Source organism: Symsagittifera roscoffensis, chromosome 4 (genome assembly GCF_963678635.1).
Source record: "Symsagittifera roscoffensis chromosome 4, txSymRosc1.1, whole genome shotgun sequence".
Taxonomy (NCBI): domain Eukaryota; kingdom Metazoa; phylum Xenacoelomorpha; order Acoela; family Convolutidae; genus Symsagittifera; species Symsagittifera roscoffensis.
In genome coordinates, this window is record NC_087065.1 from 51,433,272 (window position 1) to 51,452,512 (window position 19,241).

The 19,241-nt window shown below is 35.1% G+C and overlaps 1 protein-coding gene across 1 annotated transcript; it reads right to left on the bottom strand.

The window, feature by feature from the left end:
• Positions 1-3,643: 3,643 nt before the first annotated feature.
• On the bottom strand, positions 3,644-14,341 carry LOC134843839 (leucine-rich repeat-containing protein 1-like). Its single transcript, XM_063860135.1, has 6 exons — positions 13,469-14,341; positions 9,481-9,697; positions 8,198-9,087; positions 7,544-7,968; positions 4,413-4,635; positions 3,644-3,933 (listed from the first exon to the last, which is right to left on the bottom strand). Exons 1-6 carry the CDS (start codon positions 13,583-13,585, stop codon positions 3,784-3,786), a joined length of 2,022 nt encoding a protein of 673 aa, XP_063716205.1. The 5' UTR covers positions 13,586-14,341; the 3' UTR covers positions 3,644-3,783.
• Between the last annotated feature and the right edge of the window lie 4,900 nt (positions 14,342-19,241).

Below are 19,241 nucleotides of genomic sequence, written 5' to 3' on the forward strand. Positions count from 1 at the left end.
CTGAATTTAATTCCATACGTGATTATTGTTGACTTTTTATCCTAAAACCATCCGTTCATTTATGCAATTATCTTGTTTATAATCTAACTTCATGCATAAATTTGATCAAAATCACTGATAAAAGAACAGTTTGAACATGAAAATGGACTTTTTACAACGCTTAATTGCACCTAATCGTTGATTCTGCTCGGCTGATATGCTCGACAATATTAGAGTGTGATTGGGTATCGCACGCAGAAGTTTTTTACAAATACAAATGAACAAATATGAATAAATATGCCAATATGTTTTCTCTCATCAATATTGGGTTGTGCCTTCAAAAAAATCCGGGATAAGATACGGGGTAAATAAATCTTCGAAGGGCATTTTAGAGTTATATGTTTGGAATAGGTTATAAACAGTAGTCCAGGTTTAATAAGTTTGGGGTGCAACCGCCTCTTTCCAAGAGTCTGAAACCCTCGCCGCCTAGAGTGTTATCACTTAAGTATTTAAAGACATAAATTTTTGGTCGAACATCCTCAAAATGTTGAGCTCAGATGATCCATTTGGCTGAACTAAAAGGAAGAAACAGATTAGATGATTCAAGATGATGTTTCCTCAGTTTTGAGTCTTGTCAAACTTACTGAGTTATGAATAATTTGCATTCATTTTTCCTTTACAATTCGCGCCAAGATACCATAGCGGTGAAATAGTTAACAAGATCCCAAAAAAACACTTGGAAGAAGTATAAAAACGGCAAACGATTCATCGAGTACTCGAACAAATATTGATTACCGCAAACATTTCGGGCGACCTAATACACCTGTTTTACGAGCAGCCTTTGGTTACCGAGCAATGCGATGAACTTCATTTGCAAAAATTATCATAGTCATTCATTTCGATTGGAGCTGCCACTTTAAATTGAGAATTGCGATGCATGTGAGATTGTTATTTGTGATTTTGGAAATGTTTTTACGAACATTATTTTCAATGGTTCTCTTGTGGCAGAAAAATTGCATGGCAGAAAAGTTTCAAACAATCAAAAGTTTTTGAATGTCAAAATCCTTCCTAAAATATCATGTTTTACTTCAGCTTTTTTTAAACAGTGAAAACTTTTTGGCTAATTTTCCCTAATTGCAATTGAAATTCATTGAAATTTTAAAAACTGTTTCGAAGGCTTAAAATAATCTTTTCCTCTCGTCTGTTCGACGGTTTTAAAGTTTCGATCATTTGATTCTTCTGTTAAAAGAGACCCTATCCACTACTTTAACTCAACTTAATTCAAGTTAGGGGGCACCTGTGACTAGCTATGCAATTTGGCGTGTCATCGTTCAATGGCTCTATCCTTCCGACCCGGCCGATCGATATTTACACATAAAAGTGCGGCGGAAGCCTTCATTTGTGCTCATAACTTACCAACCATCCATAGTTCCCTAACTCACTTCACTCTGTGGCTTGTATTCATTCCGCTAATGCACGCACAAAGTGCCCCTGCCTACCTGACCAGATATCAATAAAATCCAACGTCTCATTCGGACGAAAGCTCTCAATCATTACAAAAATTCTGGCCCAAAAGAAACATAGCTGAGTGAAATAAAAACAACTTAAAAAATTGATTTTTTTTCTGAAAGAGTTAGTTTGTTTTCCAAAGCCAAAAACTGAAATTTTCACTATGTAAAAGTTAAGCTGTTGCGTTTTCGTGAAAATTTGTAGAAAAATGATAAATCAAGTTTTTGTTTTTAAATTTTTAATAGTACTTTTTAAATGAAGATTTTAGGTTAGCATCTAGCTGAGTTGCCGTCTAGCTGAGCGTGTGTTTTTGAAAGTGCCCTTGGGCTCAGTTTATCAGAATTAGTGGCCCAATATTTCAATACACCCTCGGATACTGGGACTGATAAAGAACCAGAGAAAGAGAGAAGAAAAAATAGAGAGAGAAGGGAAGGAATTCAATTGTTTCTTTCAGTATGAATCTGCAGAACATTAAAGCATTTAAGACGAAGAGTTCTTCACAACCATTTCACTTAATTTGATAATATGCTACTTTTGCTCTTTAGAAGCCCCCACCCCGAACCTTTCCCCTCATTTCCCAAGAAAACTGAAATTAATCACGAACTGGTAATTGAGAGTTCACGTCAAAATCTGGACTTAGAGAAGAAAACTTCTCGGAGTTTATCAAATAATTTTTGGATATACTATATCCTTCATATTGGGAAATAACCAAAAAAAGTCTTGAAAAAATCAAAATTTATTTCTTTAGGCTGTAGATAGAAGCGGATCTTAAAGTTTTTCACGAGAGCACTGCACAAAATTTTCATTAACTTCTAGCACGGAGTTCTCTGACCTTCAATTTTTTAGTGTCGGACTAGCATTTTCGAGCTCTCCAAAACGTTAAAAAGACCCTATTTTGGTAACTATTTCTGCTCTCACGCTTTTTTGTGATAAAGAGTCAAAATTCCACTTCAACGATTCACCCTACTATATTGTTTTTTTTCTCATAAGAAAAATTCGATTGCCTGTACTATTCCTTGAGCCAAGTTTTGTAAGAAGTTGTATGATTCTTTTTAGCAACATTATTAGATAAAAACTTTTGGTCGATCCGGGCAGATAACAATTTCGACTCTCATAACAGAATTTCTACCCCTGAAGTAACCTGAAGGTTAAGCATATACGAAATTGGGATCTTTATAATTTATCGCTATCCTTTTGCAAAATGGGGCACTTATTGCTAGATACAAAATTTAAATTTGATAACCTGTTGAATTGATCGTTTGTTAATAAATAACAGTGTGCTGGAAATAATTTAAGTTACCATGAACTTGTAACCCTTAACAAATACTCCCCATTTGTTGGGGGAAAGTTGTAAGGGGAGAAGGGATATGAAAGTTGTTTATCAAACAAAAAACAAGGATCCAGGACTTCAGAGAATAACAGAATTTTCGACATTTTTTTTTAGAAAAAAGTTTTTTTTTGTATAGTTTGAATTGATCCAAGTCATGTTCCGGGAGATCTCCGAGATCTCTTGAATCACTTTGAAAAATATTTTGTCGGGGTGCGAGCTAAAAGCTGCCGGATCCCCAAAAAAGTAATCGTGGTTTTGTACCTCACTATACTAAGAAAGACCAAGAGATGTATCGATTCAAAAGCTATCAGTTTTCACGCTTTTCTTTTGCAATTTCAAGTGATAACTACGAGAGAAGGGTCCTATATACATGCTATCCCGCTCTTTACAGAGAAGAAGCTCGTTTCAAAATAAGATAAATTTTTGGTTGTTTTTCTGGGCTGGGTAATGTTGCCTCGCCCTCCAGTAACAAGCACAGGTGGCTGTGAGCCTCAAACGCCATCGTTTTTGACAGACTTTTGCAATTTATGTACACATTTTCACAACAGAAAAGGAAGAGTTAATTACAAGTTTCCATAATCTAAGTTGAAAGAATAATCAATCAAAATATTTACTTAATTACCTAATTAAGAAAGTAACATGCAGAGAAATAAATAAGTTTTTAAGTCTTGGGCTATAAAAAATTACCCTTAGTAGAAATGAGCACAATTTTTTGTTGGTTTTTTGTAGAAATTAGTCGCAATAAGTTTTTTTCATTTTTTTTATTTAGGCTGAAAATATCAATCTTCATAATCTTTCGTAATTTTCCAATAACTTTGAGACTGCTTAACCAAGGAATTACATAACATATTTTTTTCTGTTTACCGTTTTAAAAACTAAATCAAATCGTGTCGGCTATTCATTATCAGATTTTATATATTCTAAAGACTTTACGAAAAAGTTCAGTTGTATCATCTGTTTTTTTTTCAGTTGACTAGTGTTTCCATTGACTTTGTCTGGTTCGGCCCGTTCGAACTTCGGATTGTTGTCCCATTTGTGACGACGTAGTTCCATTGAGCCGTTTGCTTGTGTGGCATCGTCGGAGTCACAAAGTGTGATCCATTTTGGGGGACGGGCTAAATACACGCTAATATACTTTAATTGCCTGAAAAAGTTTATCAACAAAGCCCTTTTCAACCTCCCAAATAACTAGTCATTAAACCAAAAAAAGTGATTTTTTTATTTTTCATTTTCCACAAACCCGTACCCCTTCTTCCTCGCGCCCTAAATAACAAATCAACAAATTAAAAAATCAAAAAAAAATAAAACATTATGTGTGGTTTGATTTTCCTATTTTTTGAATGTTTTTTTTTCCCCAAAAATAATGTAAAACAACCCTCTAAAACTGTTTATTTTGTTATCTCTGTCATTTTTTTTGAGTGGGGAGCTTGGCCGATAGGCGAACTCTTCTCATAATTGCACGCCGTGAGCAAAAGTTCTCAGCAGTACACATGCAAGGAAGTTGTGATGGGGTAAAGTTGGAAGGGGGGTTGATTGAGGGGGAGGGGGAGGGGAGGGGAGGGTATTTTGGCGTGAAAAAGCCCTTTTACTCTACCTGAGGAGGTACATAATGGTCGTTGTTGGCTGCAATGTGGTAGTTGTGATTGTTGATGTTTGTATTGTGATGGATAGGTGGATTGGCTGACTGGAGGTTGTAACTCTGGGCTACTGAAAAACTGCCCACTCTCGAAGAGGAGGAGTTGGCTCCCCCGACGCCGTTGTTGTCAATGATGCATCTGCCATTTGACGTCATAAGGGGAACTGGAAATCTGTTTTTGCTGAAAAAATCATTGAACTTAATTTAAGTTTCCATTATGATAACAATTGGCTCGTTTTGCTTTCCCTCAAACGGAAATTCACACAATTTTTGTTCAGACTATTTGATTGTTTTGATTATTGGTATGTAGATTGATTAGGTCATGACGACAATATTCATCGTTCATACTAAACCTTGTAAAACTCCTCGTTACATCACAAATTTGATCCTCATGTGAAGTGGGGAAAAGAAAAAAGAGCCTAATTTTTATTTTTTCAAGGGGAAGGGATGTCAATAAAGTATATTATGCCACAAATTCATTCTGCAATTTTTGATTAAATGACTTTCCAAAAATATGTGTTGTGCATCGACTTACTTTTTTAATGTACATTTGGTAACATTTAACATTTTGAGTCTTTAACATAAAAGTTCATAGACTTGAATTTTTATCACAGCGAGGAGTCTGCTGCTCACTTTTTGATTTCCAACTAAATTTTGTTTCGTTTTTGATCCGACCACTTCACGAAAAAAGTTAGAAGGAACGTTTGCATAAGGTGCAGGTATTCCTAGTATGAGAAAGCTAGTCTGGGATCGTGTCACATAAAGGCTGACTCAGGTCTAGTTTGGACTCAATTCTAGATCAGAAATTCTCTCAGTGGCAAGAAAATCTGGTTTGAACATTTTTGCCTTTCACAAAATTTTTTTGACTGTTAAAGAAGGCGCGCTGAGTCACTCACTAGCAGAGGATCTCTGGAGGATCTCATGATTTCTTAAGAAACTTGAAATTTTTGCCAACTCTTTTTTAACTCAACCATTCTGAAATCCAGAGCTCTCAAGTCATTTGAAAGCCCCGATAAACCAAAAATTTTGCACCACACTGTGTATTTACTCCGTCATTTCTTTTTGTACTGGTGAGAATTTTTTATTGAAACTCTTCGTCTACAGTGGTAGCAGAAGTATCAGAAAGAACAAATCGAAAAATTTTTTTAATTCAGTTTACTTCAGCGAAAATCAAATTGCTTGCCAATTCCATGCATCTTCGCAGATGTCTCAAATTACTGGAAACTACTAGTTTCAACCAGAGACAGAAAATAACGAAAACAAAATTCAAAGGCAGGGACTTATCGGATGGTTTAGTTAAAAAGTGAAAACTGAAAAAAAAAAAATTTGACCAAGTTTTGTTATGTTTTTTAAATTATGTTTTTTAAAACTCATAAATTATGGTTTTTTTTCCAAGAAAAAGAGCAATACTGAACACCATTTTTTCTGCGAACTAAACAAGAACCTGAATATTCAGTGCATCATCCAAACCAGTGGACATCAGTGCATCCTCCGAATTGTTCGAGTAATTTCAGTAGTTCACCCGCAATGACATTCCATAGATAATAAACGATTATAAAGCATTTTCGATATCTGTCTCAATAAAACTCTAAAATAATCGATTGTAAAGGATTAATAATTAATTATAAACAAAAAAAGAAATCAGTTTAAACCAATATAAACAATTTTGATTGATTATAGTGGGTTTTAATAGAATATAATGGGCTATAATAGATTATAATGGATTATAATGGATTAAAATGGGTTATAATTTATTATAGTTTATCATAATTTGGTTTAGGCAAGAGCCTGAATTTTCCAAACAGTCTCTGTATAGTTTCAAAACGTGAACATTGCAGTCATTAAATTGAGATTTACATTTGGCTTCTGATTTTTTAGTATGTTCTTTCTTATTTTTTTGTACGATTATTTTTCTCATCTTTTTTCTCAAATCAAGTAACAATGCCCCTCTCCCACTTACCTTACACTTATTTATGCCTACCAACTTAACTGCTTTCACTTACCATCTATCCCGCCACTATTACCCTTTTTACACGCGTATACCCCAACCCTTGATCTCGCCACATATTCCACTTACCCCCAAACACCCAATCCCCAAACCCGCAACACTGGGGAGAGCTGATGAGAGTTCGAGTTGGTAGATGTTTGGAGGGATAAAAAGATAGGGGGATGGGGTAAGCATTGGGGTATTTCACACGGAAGAGTGCTGAAAGTGTGCTGGACATCATTTTTAAAAGGATGTGATCAGGTTTAAAAATCCAGTTGGCTGTAAAAAATCTAGGAAAAGCTGAAAGCATGTACGAAAAAGCTGTAAAAATTTGGAAACATTTTAGACATATTATAATCCCTTGTAATTTTTTATATTGAATTTTAAATGGATTATAATCTGTTTAAATTTTTTGAAAATATTAGATAATAATGGATTGAAATCGATTGTGTGGTCGCATAAGATAATTATAATCGATTATAATGGCAACATTCTAGGCCACAAAAATTGATTGGAATCAATTATTATCCATGCAAACTCATTGCCAGCAGTAGACTCTGCAAAGGACTACTTTAACTCTGACCATTTATGTTCTATTCATTAAAGATCGGCAGTTATCGGCTCGTAGGAACTAAGAAAATTTCCAACTTCTGAAATTCTTGTTGTATTAAGATTTTCGTCAATTATATTTGTTGCACGAGATTTGCAGTAAACAAAATCTTTTTCAAGTAAAAAACCAGTTCAAATTGATAATTGATCAACATATTGAAAATGCAAAACTTTGGTCATGCTTATCATAAAATTTTTGGTTCAGCCATTTCGTATTTTTCCAGCTCTGCCGAAACCTAAGAAAAAGTATTTTTTTTGGAATATTTTTTGCGATACTTTTTCAGTGTTTTTCATCACCATAGTTTTATGGTTGTCGATACTAATAATTAAAAATCAGATTGTATATCAAGCAAAATAATGAGCAATCAAGTCAGAGGCGCACAAATTTTTGTCTTAAAAGCATATCTTTCTCTTCTAAGGGTAATTTAAGGGCCTCATTTGAAAAATTTTCTCAAGCAGATAAGTGAACTGTGAATTTGAGTTTAATGCTTACCCGGGCGATGACGAGTTAGACACTAAATACGTGACCATATTTTCGGGATAAATTTCCACTTTAGGGCCTAAAAACTGGTCATCAGAATAAGAAAAATGACTTGGGGTCAACTTTTGGCCTCGGGCATAGTTGGACTCCTTCGGGTAGGCGGGAGGTGGTCTCGGTTTTTCCGACTGCATTCGCGTGTAATCCGAGTCGAGTTTGAATGCGACACGACATCGCTTGCGGTACTCTGCATCCCACACGCTCGAGGTAAGACTCTCGGCGTCTGATACGTCGGGGTAAAATGAACTCGAATGACCAAATGATTCGTTGTTCATTGTTCCGTTTGAATTGTGGTTGTTGTGTTGTGGGAACAAGTAACTGTTCAGTATTTTCTGACCTTTTTCGTTCACGTCAGCTTGAAATGGTAGCAGAGGCGAGCCCTAATTTCAAAGCAGCAGAGTCAAAAATGATGATTTAGCCAAAATTATTACCAATTTTTGTGTCAAACTAATTTTAAAACGACAAACTAAACAGGCAAAACAAATTCCGCTATTTAGAAAATCGCTTTTTCAGAAGTAAAATAATTTCAACGAAAAAACGGGCTTTACTGTTTGGAAAAATTGCATCAAGCACTACTAAAAATAGAGTAATTGATGGTAATTTTTAAACCTGGTTTTCAGAGAGCCACAATGCATTCAGAAGTTTGCAGTTTGTAAGTGAGTAAGGAAGTTCAAACAGGAGATTCTGAGTCACCGTCAACACCCTCAAATGTCGACACATTCCGATCTCCACTGGCAAATTAGACAATTGGTTCTTAGCCAGGGACAACACCCTCAACTTGGAACAGAACCCGATTTCTTTGGGCAAACACGTCAGCTTGTTTGAGTCTATGTACAAAAAACGAATGTTTACGAGTCGGTTGATCTCGGCCGGCAGAGTCGTCAGCTGATTTTTGTTCAGATTAAGTTCAACTAAGTCGTGGAAGCCGCTGATACTTGTCGGAAGTTCAGATAGACAGTTGTCGCTAAGGTTTAAAACGTTGAGTGAAACTAATCTACCGATTTCGCCAGGAAGTCGAGCAATCATGTTCTCGTGAAGATACAACTCTCGTAGCTTAGTCAGTCGGCAAATTGATTCGGGTATTTCTGATAGACAGTTGCTGCTCAGTTCGGCAAATTCCAGACACGAGAGCTGACCAATCGACTGAGGGAGTTTTCTGATTTTGTTTTTATCAATCCAAAGCTCTTCTAAACTGACAAGTGCGCCAAAAAACTCCGGAAGTTCAGTGAGGTCATTGCCTCCAATGTCGAGTCGTTCCAGAGAGGTTAGATGGATGATGGTTTTTGGCAAGTATTTGATATTATTTGACCTCAATTCACACACGATTAACTGAGTTAGTCGTCCAAAATTGGCTGGAAGGTAGTCGAGAAAGCAGTCATTCATGTAGAGGTGAGTCAGACCTAAGATCTGGGTGACTCCTTCTGGCATTCGACCCAGGGGGTTGACACTGAGGTCAAGTGAGTGAAGGTATTTGCAGTTTCGGATGTGAAATGGAACATCTAAAACATTTTTTGAAACACTTAATGGGGAAGAGGTTGGGTTTTTACAAAACAAAAAGATAAAAACGCCAGAAAATTCCAGTCGATCAGTATCTTTCAAAAATGACAGTTGAAATGATACTGATTGGTTAGACTGACAGAATAGTAAAAATTTCCTTGATATTTTTGTATTCTGATTATTGATTACTGATCGGCTAATTTAGTTTTAAGTATTTCGGTTTTTCTACCATTAAAAGTTGCCTACCCCCTCCCTGTTAAGTGTTCTTTGTTTTTAGAGAGTCAAAAGACATCTGACAGCAAAGTTGTTTGGCACTTTCTATCTAGCCGAGGTTGTGGATTTAATTCAACTATCCAAAAAATAGCAGCGGTTGGTTGATGATCAAAATTACTTGCCCAGGAGTGCGTTTTTAGAGATGTTCAGTTCCCTGAGGTTCCACAGACATCCTATCCAGGGTGGAACAGTATAAATCTCGTTGTCGGAGAGGGAGAGTCTCTTGAGAAACTGACACTGGAATAGAGCCCTGGACATCTCACAGATCATGTTACTGTCCAACTCCAGCTCCTCCAGACACTTGCGGAACTTCACTATCTCCTTCGGGATCCGCTTTAGCTGTTCAACAAACCAATCTTACCATACTATCAAATCTGATGACTTTAGCCCAAAAGTAATAGGACTCTAACCCATATCTTTGAACGATAGTTAGATTTCTGACAGATCTATCGTGGTCTAGGGTGACTTTGTGGTTAGGACATATATGTACCAGTTTAGTGGTTTTAGCTCGAATTTTAGAAAAAAATTTGAAAAAGGGAGGTATTTGTCTGGGGTGGCGTTTTTTTTCAGATCAATTTGAAAAAGAAATTTGACAGCGCGAGGATAAATCCTGGAATTTCAGGATTACCATTTGGTCGGGGACTGCTCGCTTACTACATTATACTTGCAATACGCGCATTAGGGTGGCTACTTATTCCGTACTCAAAATCATGCTAAGCTGATTTAAGTTAACTAAATTGTCTTTTTAATTAGTTTGAGGACTTATTTTGAGACTTAAAATTGAGCTCTTGATATGTGATATTGAATGACAATAACTTATATTTCATCACAAAACCATTCACGAGGCAGTCGGAAAATGTAGGGCTTTGCCCTGATTTACGACCAGTTGTTAGGGAGGAACTATTTGCAATTAAAATTGATTCGGCGACTTTGAAAGACTCTTGCAAGGTTTGGATTCACTTAACCGCGTAGAAGTTTCACTGATGATTCATAATTTCTGCATTTTGGGCCAGAACCTTTACACAATTTTTTAAAATTCCAATAATCTTTTATAATAAGATAAGCAAGCTGCAAGAAAAAACGTTTGATTACTTACACGCTTAACTTTTTACACGCTTAAATTTTTCATCTATTTTTTTGAAAATTTAAAACAAAATTTTAAAATTAACTTTAAAAACATTATTTTTGCATGAATTTGTGCTAATTTCTTATGTTTTTTTTTCACAGAGAAATAATGTACAACATTTCAGTAGTGTATTTTCTGCCTTACACCCTGAAATTACAGTACAGCAGTATAAATTATATGCACATTGCATAAGCACATTGCATAAACACATCGCTTAAGCACATTGCATTGGCACATTGCAGTTGTGTAAAAATCAGCATTACAGTCTGGACTAAGAAGGACTGCTGACAAACCGAATGAGCGACGCGAAATGCAATGAATAGAGTTTATCAGCAGTCTTTCTGAGTCCAGACTGTAATGCTGATTTTTACACAACTGCAATGTGCTTATGCAAGGTGCTTAAGCGATGTGTTTATGCAAAGTGTTTATGCAATGTGCATATGATTTATACTGTTCTACTGTAAGTTCAGGGTGTAAGGCAGAAAAAGCACTACTGCAATTTTGTACATTATTTCTCCTGTGAAAAAAACTTAATCCAGCAATCTCAGCCGGGAAATGTTGCTGAGTATTTGCTAGAGACTAGGAGAAACTTCAGACAGGCCTGCTCGTATATCAGGGCAAAGCCCTGAGTGTTCCGACTGTCCCTTAATTCAAATCGAATATTTTTTTGGGAAAAGAAAATATTGAAAACCTATACATTTAGGACAATATCAAATTGTAAAATTTTGATTCCTACGAAAATAATAATACCAACATCTAGCTAGCCTCAATTCAGTTTGGAACGATTTTGTTGGGCGAAATAATTCGCCACGCATAAAAAATTCGCGTTACAATCTTAGCATAATAAATATACTCTTCAAAGCGCACATAATTTAGTCCTGAACATGGCAATTTTGGCAATTTTCAAACGCCCAGAACTTGACAAAAAATAATAGGAGGTCAATATCTTTTTACAGTTGAACTCAAGAAGTCAATTTTTTCAATGGTGTAAAAAAAATGTTTGTTGAAAATTATTATTTCGATCGGTGAAATTTGACTGAATAAAAAAAATCGCACCGAGCGTAAACATTCCGTTTTCTTCGAAAGTAGGAACAAATACATTGAAAGTACCAAACACAGCAAAAACTAAATAAAACTAAGATTGTGTTAGAGTTCAAAACTTTGATTATTTTTTGCACTGCAAAAGAATTTTTTTAAAAAACTTTACAAAATGAAAATAAACCAAGCAAAAAGCAATGTAAGTTCTTGCAAGATGTGTTGCAAGATATCTTGCAAGATGTACATTCCGAGAAATTTGGGGTTAACAATAACCCCAACTTCAGATAAGTAATCCGTTCTACTATTCTAAACAGATTACAATAACATCTCAGATTACAGTTATTTTTGAAATGGCGCTCTAATGAACGAACCATACAGTTTGGGCAACAAATTTATCTTTGGTATAATATCTCTACTTGAAAATATTCGTGAAATCCGTACGTGAAAAGATTTGTGAAATATTCTAGGATATATTGAGCATCCCCGCCATTTCTGTGTGGTGAGGTAGCTCAAAAGATATTTGAGGCATGTTTATAACTACTTGAAAGTGGTTTGATGATATGAAATCATGCGCTAGATTCTCCAAAGATTGTGGAACACTAAAATTTACAATTTCAAATATCAAACAAGACTGCTCGTATATCAGGGCAGAACCCTGAGCTTTCCGACTGCCGTTTAATTAGTCTTGAAAAACTTTTGGTAAAAAAGTATTGGAAAACTATAAATTTTAGACAATATCTAAAATCATGTCTGAAAATGTTAGTTGGAAATGTTACTTAGCCAACTCTACCAATTAGCTCAATTAAATTTGGAATGATTTTGTTGTGCGAGATAATTCGCCACGCATACGTTTCACCATAATGAATACAATCTTCAAAGTTCGCATAACTTAGTCCAGAGAATGGCCAAATTGGCTATTTTCAAACTCCAGAACTTTGTTGAAAACAATTGGAGTCAAAAATATCTTTAGGCATTTTGATTCTTTGAGCCGATATCTTCAATGGTGTCAATTTTTTTTTGTTATGAGCTCTGACGCCAATAGCCAATATTTGAATGAATGAAGAAAATGAATAATCCGTTTTCTTCGAAAGTTGACACGAAAACAATTTTAGAGTAAAAACAAATCACTGAAAACGGTGCATAATAAGACTCTGTATTATTGAGACTCTTATTTAAGACTCTTAAAAGAAAATCAAATAGCTATTACGTACCTGATTAAGATGCTGCATTATTATTGTGCGAACAAGTTTTAGTATTCAGATAAAAAGTTCGCCCAAACGAAAAATTTAAAAACTTGAGGAAAATGACCAAATAATGTCAAATTGAGCAAATTGATTTTTTTCAAATCCCCGTAGCTTTACAAAAAAAGATCTGAAGTTTTTTAAAATAATTTTAGCTCAGGTTTAGTAAGGAAGTCAAAAATTGACTGAAAAAAAACAACACAAGCATATAAATTCTGTACTTTCTTCGAAAATGCAAACAAATATACAGGGGCGGATCTAGGATTTTCTCTAGAGGGGAAAAAATTGTCGAAATTTTTGTTGATTTTTTTTTAGATCGACCAAATTGATTTTCCGAGCTCTCTCAAAAAAAATTAAAAAGACCCTGATTTGACCAAAATTTCTGGGTCGCAAACAAAATTTTAAAAAACAGGCCAAAAAAGGCTTTTTAGGCATTTTTGGAAAATTTTGATCAAAAAAACTGCATTTTTGGCGCACGCTTCCCCCTCCAAATTATTAAATAAATGGATGTCTCAAATTAATACAAAGAGGGGACCCTTTGAGTCGGCAGGGGGTCGAATTCCTAAGAGATAAGCGTCCACCCCCCCCCCCCCCAAATTCGCTTCTGCGAATATATATTTAAAAACTAAGTCGTATGATTTTTTTTATTATTTAGCCATATTCATTTATTTATTTATTTGAAAATATTGCTATGCGAAATTTCACCTCGCAATGGCGGAAGTCCAAAATTGAAACTGGGTTTTCGTGTAACGAGTCTGTCCCGCAAATGACTCGCTTGATCACTTTGTCCAGCAGAAACAGATCCGTATTGATGAAATTCATTATGTAAACTAAGTATAAATTCGAGTTGAACTATCCATATAAAAAATCTACACAGATAATATTTTTGCAAATAGCAATTTATTTGTAAAACTACCAAGAATGATCAGAATCGTTTCAGAATACAAATATCGTTTGGCAATACAAATGGATTTGATAATTAATGAATGAGTTAAAGTTTTAATGATAAATAGAGCTTATTCGAAAAAAAAAATGATTCAATAATCCAAAAACTATGTAAAAAGAAGTAATTCAAACTATTTTCTTCGACATTGCAATTTTAAAATTACAGACACACTATTTTAAAAATTTAATTGACTAAATAATTGACAAAAATCATAACTATTGCAGTTACAAAGGAAGGGGTAATGAATCACTTCAGTAAAAAAAGCTGCAAAAATAATGGTAAAGAAAAACTATATTTGGTAAGTTGGTGGGATGGAAAAGAAGCCAGCTAAGATGAGTACGTCAGAAGAATAGTCTATCTTGAAGTTAGGGAAGAACAGTGGGCAATTTTGGGGAAGATTTCAGCAGAAGTCGAACATGATTGGCTTAAGGCTAGAAAATAATTGATACGCACTGTAGCACAGTTAGAGCTACTCTCTCAGAACTTTCCCCTCCATTATCGGATGGAAAATTTTAATGGGACATTTTAAAATCAATTCTAAGGTCTGAAGTATTCTTGGTAGATATAAGAAAAAGCCCTGCTATTTTAACCTCGCGGCACTTTTCATTCAACTACAAGCCAGATTTGGGGGTAAAATAAATGATCAATACTTGAGGAAATATTAAATTTAATACCTAATATTTTTTTAAAAGACAATTGTTTTGCATGAACAAAATTATATATAACTGTTTCAAGTTTTAATGACTTATGACGACGAAGAAATATCTAGTATAACTAGTCCATATTACAGACATTTTGATCAGTGCTTTCAATCATTAAAAAAAACGGCCGATCTTGTAGATTTTTGCTTTTCAATAAAAAGTTTGACGTTTTAAGTTTTTCCGCAGCTAATTGGGCGCATTTACAATCAAAGTGAAACATAACGGTACCCCATAAATAAGGAGGAGGGGGGGGGGTAGGTTATAAGTAGAAAAGAAATAGTAATCTTGAGCCTTGTTAGTTCCGGTTCTGGTCGAATGGCAAAGTAATGTGATGTGCATATCTTCTAATTGATACAGAACCGCATCTTCAGTCCATACGATACCAGGGCAAAGGCGGGGATTTGGCTTTACGGGTTTTAAGGAAACGCAACAAAAGAACCCTTCAAACGTGCTGTGCGCGCTACTAATTTGGCTAATTTCACCAGTCTCAAAGATGTGCGCTTCGAAAATGAAGAGAACAAAGAAAAAAGTATGTTCACGGATTTTGAATGGAAGCAATGAATCATTTATGATTATTTTCTCTGAAAAAAAAATTATCTTAAATCTTTCCATTAGATTTTACAATACAATTAGCTAAATGAAAACTAAAACGCTTCACTGCATAAAATTACTAAGATTTGTGCGTTTTTGCATTTTTCAAACCAATTCTTTTTACTTACTAGCACAGATAATAAAAAAACTGAATGAAAATAATTTATTCTGTTAGCCAATTTTTAAGGAACTAATCAATGCACTACGTGAATATAAGATGGTTTTTTGTTGCCAAACTCTTTTGCATTCGATGAACAGTTCAGAAACGCTCATTTTGATTGGTCAGTCACAAAACGTCCTTGAAACTATTTTTTTTTCAGAAAAAAAAACATTTATTTAGATTGAAAAATAGAGCTAACTAGACGTTTACCAGACCGTAAACTGTAATCTTATATCATTTTCTGAAAAATTTTTCTAGTTTTTTTTGCGTTTTTCTAAGCTCTTATACAGTTTTTTATCTAAGTTTAGCAGATCTCATATTCCAAAAATGAATATACCTACCCAACTAACCCACCCTTACAATACCATTATTGTTCCGGCGACTAAATCGGGAGGAAAAATGTTCTGAAATATAGTGCGAGACGCCGAGCATGGCGCGATCGACGCGCCTTTTGCGATCGTGAACACCATTTTTGCAAGGAATTCTAATAAAGTTACATAATTTATGCTCAGTTCAGACCGTACCCACTGAAATCTTGTTTTCGTTTGCGAACGATACTCAGTTTATCCCGATGTTCGCAACCGGAGTCTTTCCAGGCTTTCGCTTCCTGAAAGATCCGTCGCAATTTTTGCTTACAGGGCGGTGACGGCGCAACCGTTGCGACCAAGATCAAAGCATTGACTGGTTTGACCGATGAAGCACTACCGGTGGAAAAAGGTGGACATTTTGAAACCAGCACATGGCGCAACAATGATTGCATAAATATTTTAACTCAGCGCCACTGAATTGTTTTTTTTTAACCAGCTGAGCAATTCAATGAGTAAAACAAAATATGGCTCAGAGAATGAAAATTGTTTTTAAGATTCATTTTTTCTTTCAACTTGCTAGAACAAGAGTCTTGTAATCGGGAACTAGACTTTTAGCCAGCAAACAATTTTTCTGAAACATTTGAAATCAAAAATCTTTTTATCAGTTTTTGGCAACTTTCAGGTCCCTTCTTTCTTCGTCTGGAGGTTATGCGGTTGCCTTTGCACCTTCTGGTCTGTTTTTGAGTGCCAACGAGCTAGAGTATGTTGGTCGCGGTTTTGTAGTTTTACTTAAAAAAAATTTTGCATTGGTTTAAGGATAAAAAATATTATTCTTGAGTTGAAAAAATTTTACCATTTAGTAGTATAAAAGTTTAACGTTGAAACTTTTTAATCGCTTCAAACTTTTAATGAAAACAGTTTCTTTTGATATTTTTGGTTTTCTGATCAATTGGCGTCTAACCACTTGTTGCCGGCATAGTGAATGCTCGGAAAATATTGAACGCTTGTATCATGCTGATGATTGTGTTTCTCTCGTCTGTTCTTCTGAGAATGAATTTTTCGTATTTTTAGTACCAAAAAAATGTTGAAGTTTTTTACTAACTAAGTTATTGCCATCTCACGGTCTGCTTGGTAGCTTGCAATAATACGCTTTCATTGTATCACAAACGATGGGCAGCTCTGCTTCCCCCTCTGTGTTTAACCTTTAGCATTACGAAAAGAGCATGTTACTGTAATTATATGTGATAAATTAGGCTGATGTCCGCCGATGTTCAATTTCGCTGAATGCATTTTTTTTCTGAAATCGTGAGTAAAGATTTTTGTTCAGAATTTTAAAGCCAGACTTTTGCTACTTCAAAGCCAGACTTTTGCGACCAAGTTTTGGTATGTCCAGATTTTTTCGTTTTGCGACAGAGCTCGCATTTTTCGCGATTGGATATCCAGTACTGTGAAACTAAAATTCCAGCTGAGATGACGCACTTAAGATCAAGGTTTGTATGTGGAGCAATTTTCATGGAACCGTGTCCGTATTTCGTTTTTTGTTTTAAAAAAATGCAACGCACCAGGAACTCGTTTGAAATTTTTTAAAACTCTTAGACTTCTTTGTTCAATCCCAGACTTCTTCGATCATTTACTTCGACCGTTTCACGAACTGTTTTTTCTTAAGTTCGACAATTTAATTGACTGAAAATCATGAAGCACAAAAAAGTAAGAAAAAAAGCGTTTGAAATATAATACTATTGGAATGTACACAGAAGGTATTCTGAGCATGCTGGTCAAAGATTTGATGCGAGCAGAAAAAATAAGGCTTCTGCTGGTGTATGATTTGCGTAATAATGCTTTTGTTGTTTGCTTAACGATGTGACTTAAAAAATATAGCAAAAGATTAGTAGTAAAATATAGCAAGTAAGAATTAGTGACAAGAATCATCAAAATCATGAGCGTAAGCTTAAGTGTTTCAAAAACAGAGTCCAGCTTGAGGTTGTTATTGCCTCGTCAAACTATCTATATAATAAATGAATGACATATTTTTAGTTGTCATAAGGCGCAATGGTTAAGATCTACCACTGAGCACATTGTTTAAGAAGAATTAGATCAGAATTTTTAATAATCATTCAGAGCAATCATCTTTAGCTTTTTCCTAATCCAAGCAATCCTGACCCAAAATTTGAAAATTCTTTCTTCGCCCTCTTGTCACCCAACACCCAAGATTACTTTTTTGTCACAGCTTTTAAAATTCTAAAAAAACAGTCTCTTATTATTCTTCACAGTTTTGCATAATTATGCATTGTAATTTAGTAAGTCTTCAAATTTTGATATTTTGAAAATTCGATGTGCTGATTGTAATTTCTTGTGTTAGGTTCACGCACACACGTATCAGAGCAACTCAATATCCCTCAACAGCGAACATGAGAGTTTCATCAGTGCAGATGACCTGCATATCAATTTACGGAACCTCTCTATCACCAACCAGAGTTTCAACATCGTCGACATTAAGCCGGCTAACATAGAGGAGCTGAGTGAGATGGTAACAGCCCCATAGCTCCACCCCCACCACTGCAATATATTCGCCTACAGCAGCAGTCGCGGAAACTCAAGCTGTGTGACATGCGACAATAGACCCTCTGCGACTCATACCCCAAATGTTCGTCGTATATTCTAAATTTTGAAGCAATGCACGCCTACTTAGACTTACTATTAAGTAGATATTTTTAAGGTTTGAAACGATAATAAATTCGCAAATTTGAAACCTATTCGCAAATTTCAATGCGACGTAAATTTTGATGCGACAAAATGTGTTCATTTTGAAAGTGTTCAGTTTGATCAACAACCAGCTATTAAGTTCAGCCAATGTAAGGATATTAACACAGACTATTATATTACAAATAGCACCTTAGCTTCAAGGTATCATAGATCTGTAGGGTAGAGGTAGAGAAGGAGATCCGCAACAAAATCGTTCGGAGGGTTCGGACCTGGGCAGGGTCGGATGTCTTAATGACTTTTTTCGTATACTAGTTAAAATGTGTCCGCTTTATAAATTGAGGCATATTAATTGGTATTTTTCTTTTTTTTAAAGTTGTCTGGTACTGCTAATGCGTTATAATTGGCTTGCGTCACCTAGCAATTAAGTAGACTCATAATTGGGGCGCGTCACTTAAGAAACTTTGTAGACCCAAAGTTTAATTATTTAGTTTTTCCCAGTAGCATTATTGGTCATATTTTTGCTTGTGTACCTCTGCGTTTAAAATCTGAAACATTCTTAATATTAACTGAAAAAAAAAACGATTAACTCATTTCAACTGCAAGGCTAGCGGGTACATGCCCACTTTTTGTCCACAATTTTAGCTAGTGGGTACCTTCCACTTTTTGTCCAAAGCTTTGCGTCAACGAATTTATTTCAAGACTAAAACGAATCAACTAAGAACAGCAACCACCATGCTAGGAAAAAAATTAGCAAACCGAATCGCAAAATTGTTTCAAAATTTCGCGAAGTTTTCCAAAGTTTCAGATATCGAATAGCTTGCTTAGAAAAACTTCAATTTTTCGGGAGCTGATTCAGTCTAAGAAGTAACTTGACTTATTTTAAAGTTTCTCAGTTCGAATAGATTGTAACGAAAAAAATTTCGGGAACCGATTCGCCATCTATGCTTTAAGTTGAAATATGTCAAAGTTTCAGAGCCGGAGTAATTTGTTTAGGAAAACATAAACTTTGTGCGAACTAATTCAGTCTATGAAATAACCTGAATTATTCCGAGCAAACTTTTATAGCTCG

Excerpts from the sequence above, each read along its gene's own strand:
- LOC134843839 (XM_063860135.1), bottom strand. The coding sequence starts at position 13,585 with ATGAATTTCATCAATACGGATCTGTTTCTGCTGGACAAAGTGATCAAG. Across the intron at positions 7,969-8,197 it reads TGTGGCTCTCTGAAAACCAG|GGCTCGCCTCTGCTACCATT; the intron begins GTTTAAAAATTA and ends CTTTGAAATTAG. Across the intron at positions 4,636-7,543 it reads TCTAACTCGTCATCGCCCGG|CAAAAACAGATTTCCAGTTC; the intron begins GTAAGCATTAAA and ends TGATTTTTTCAG.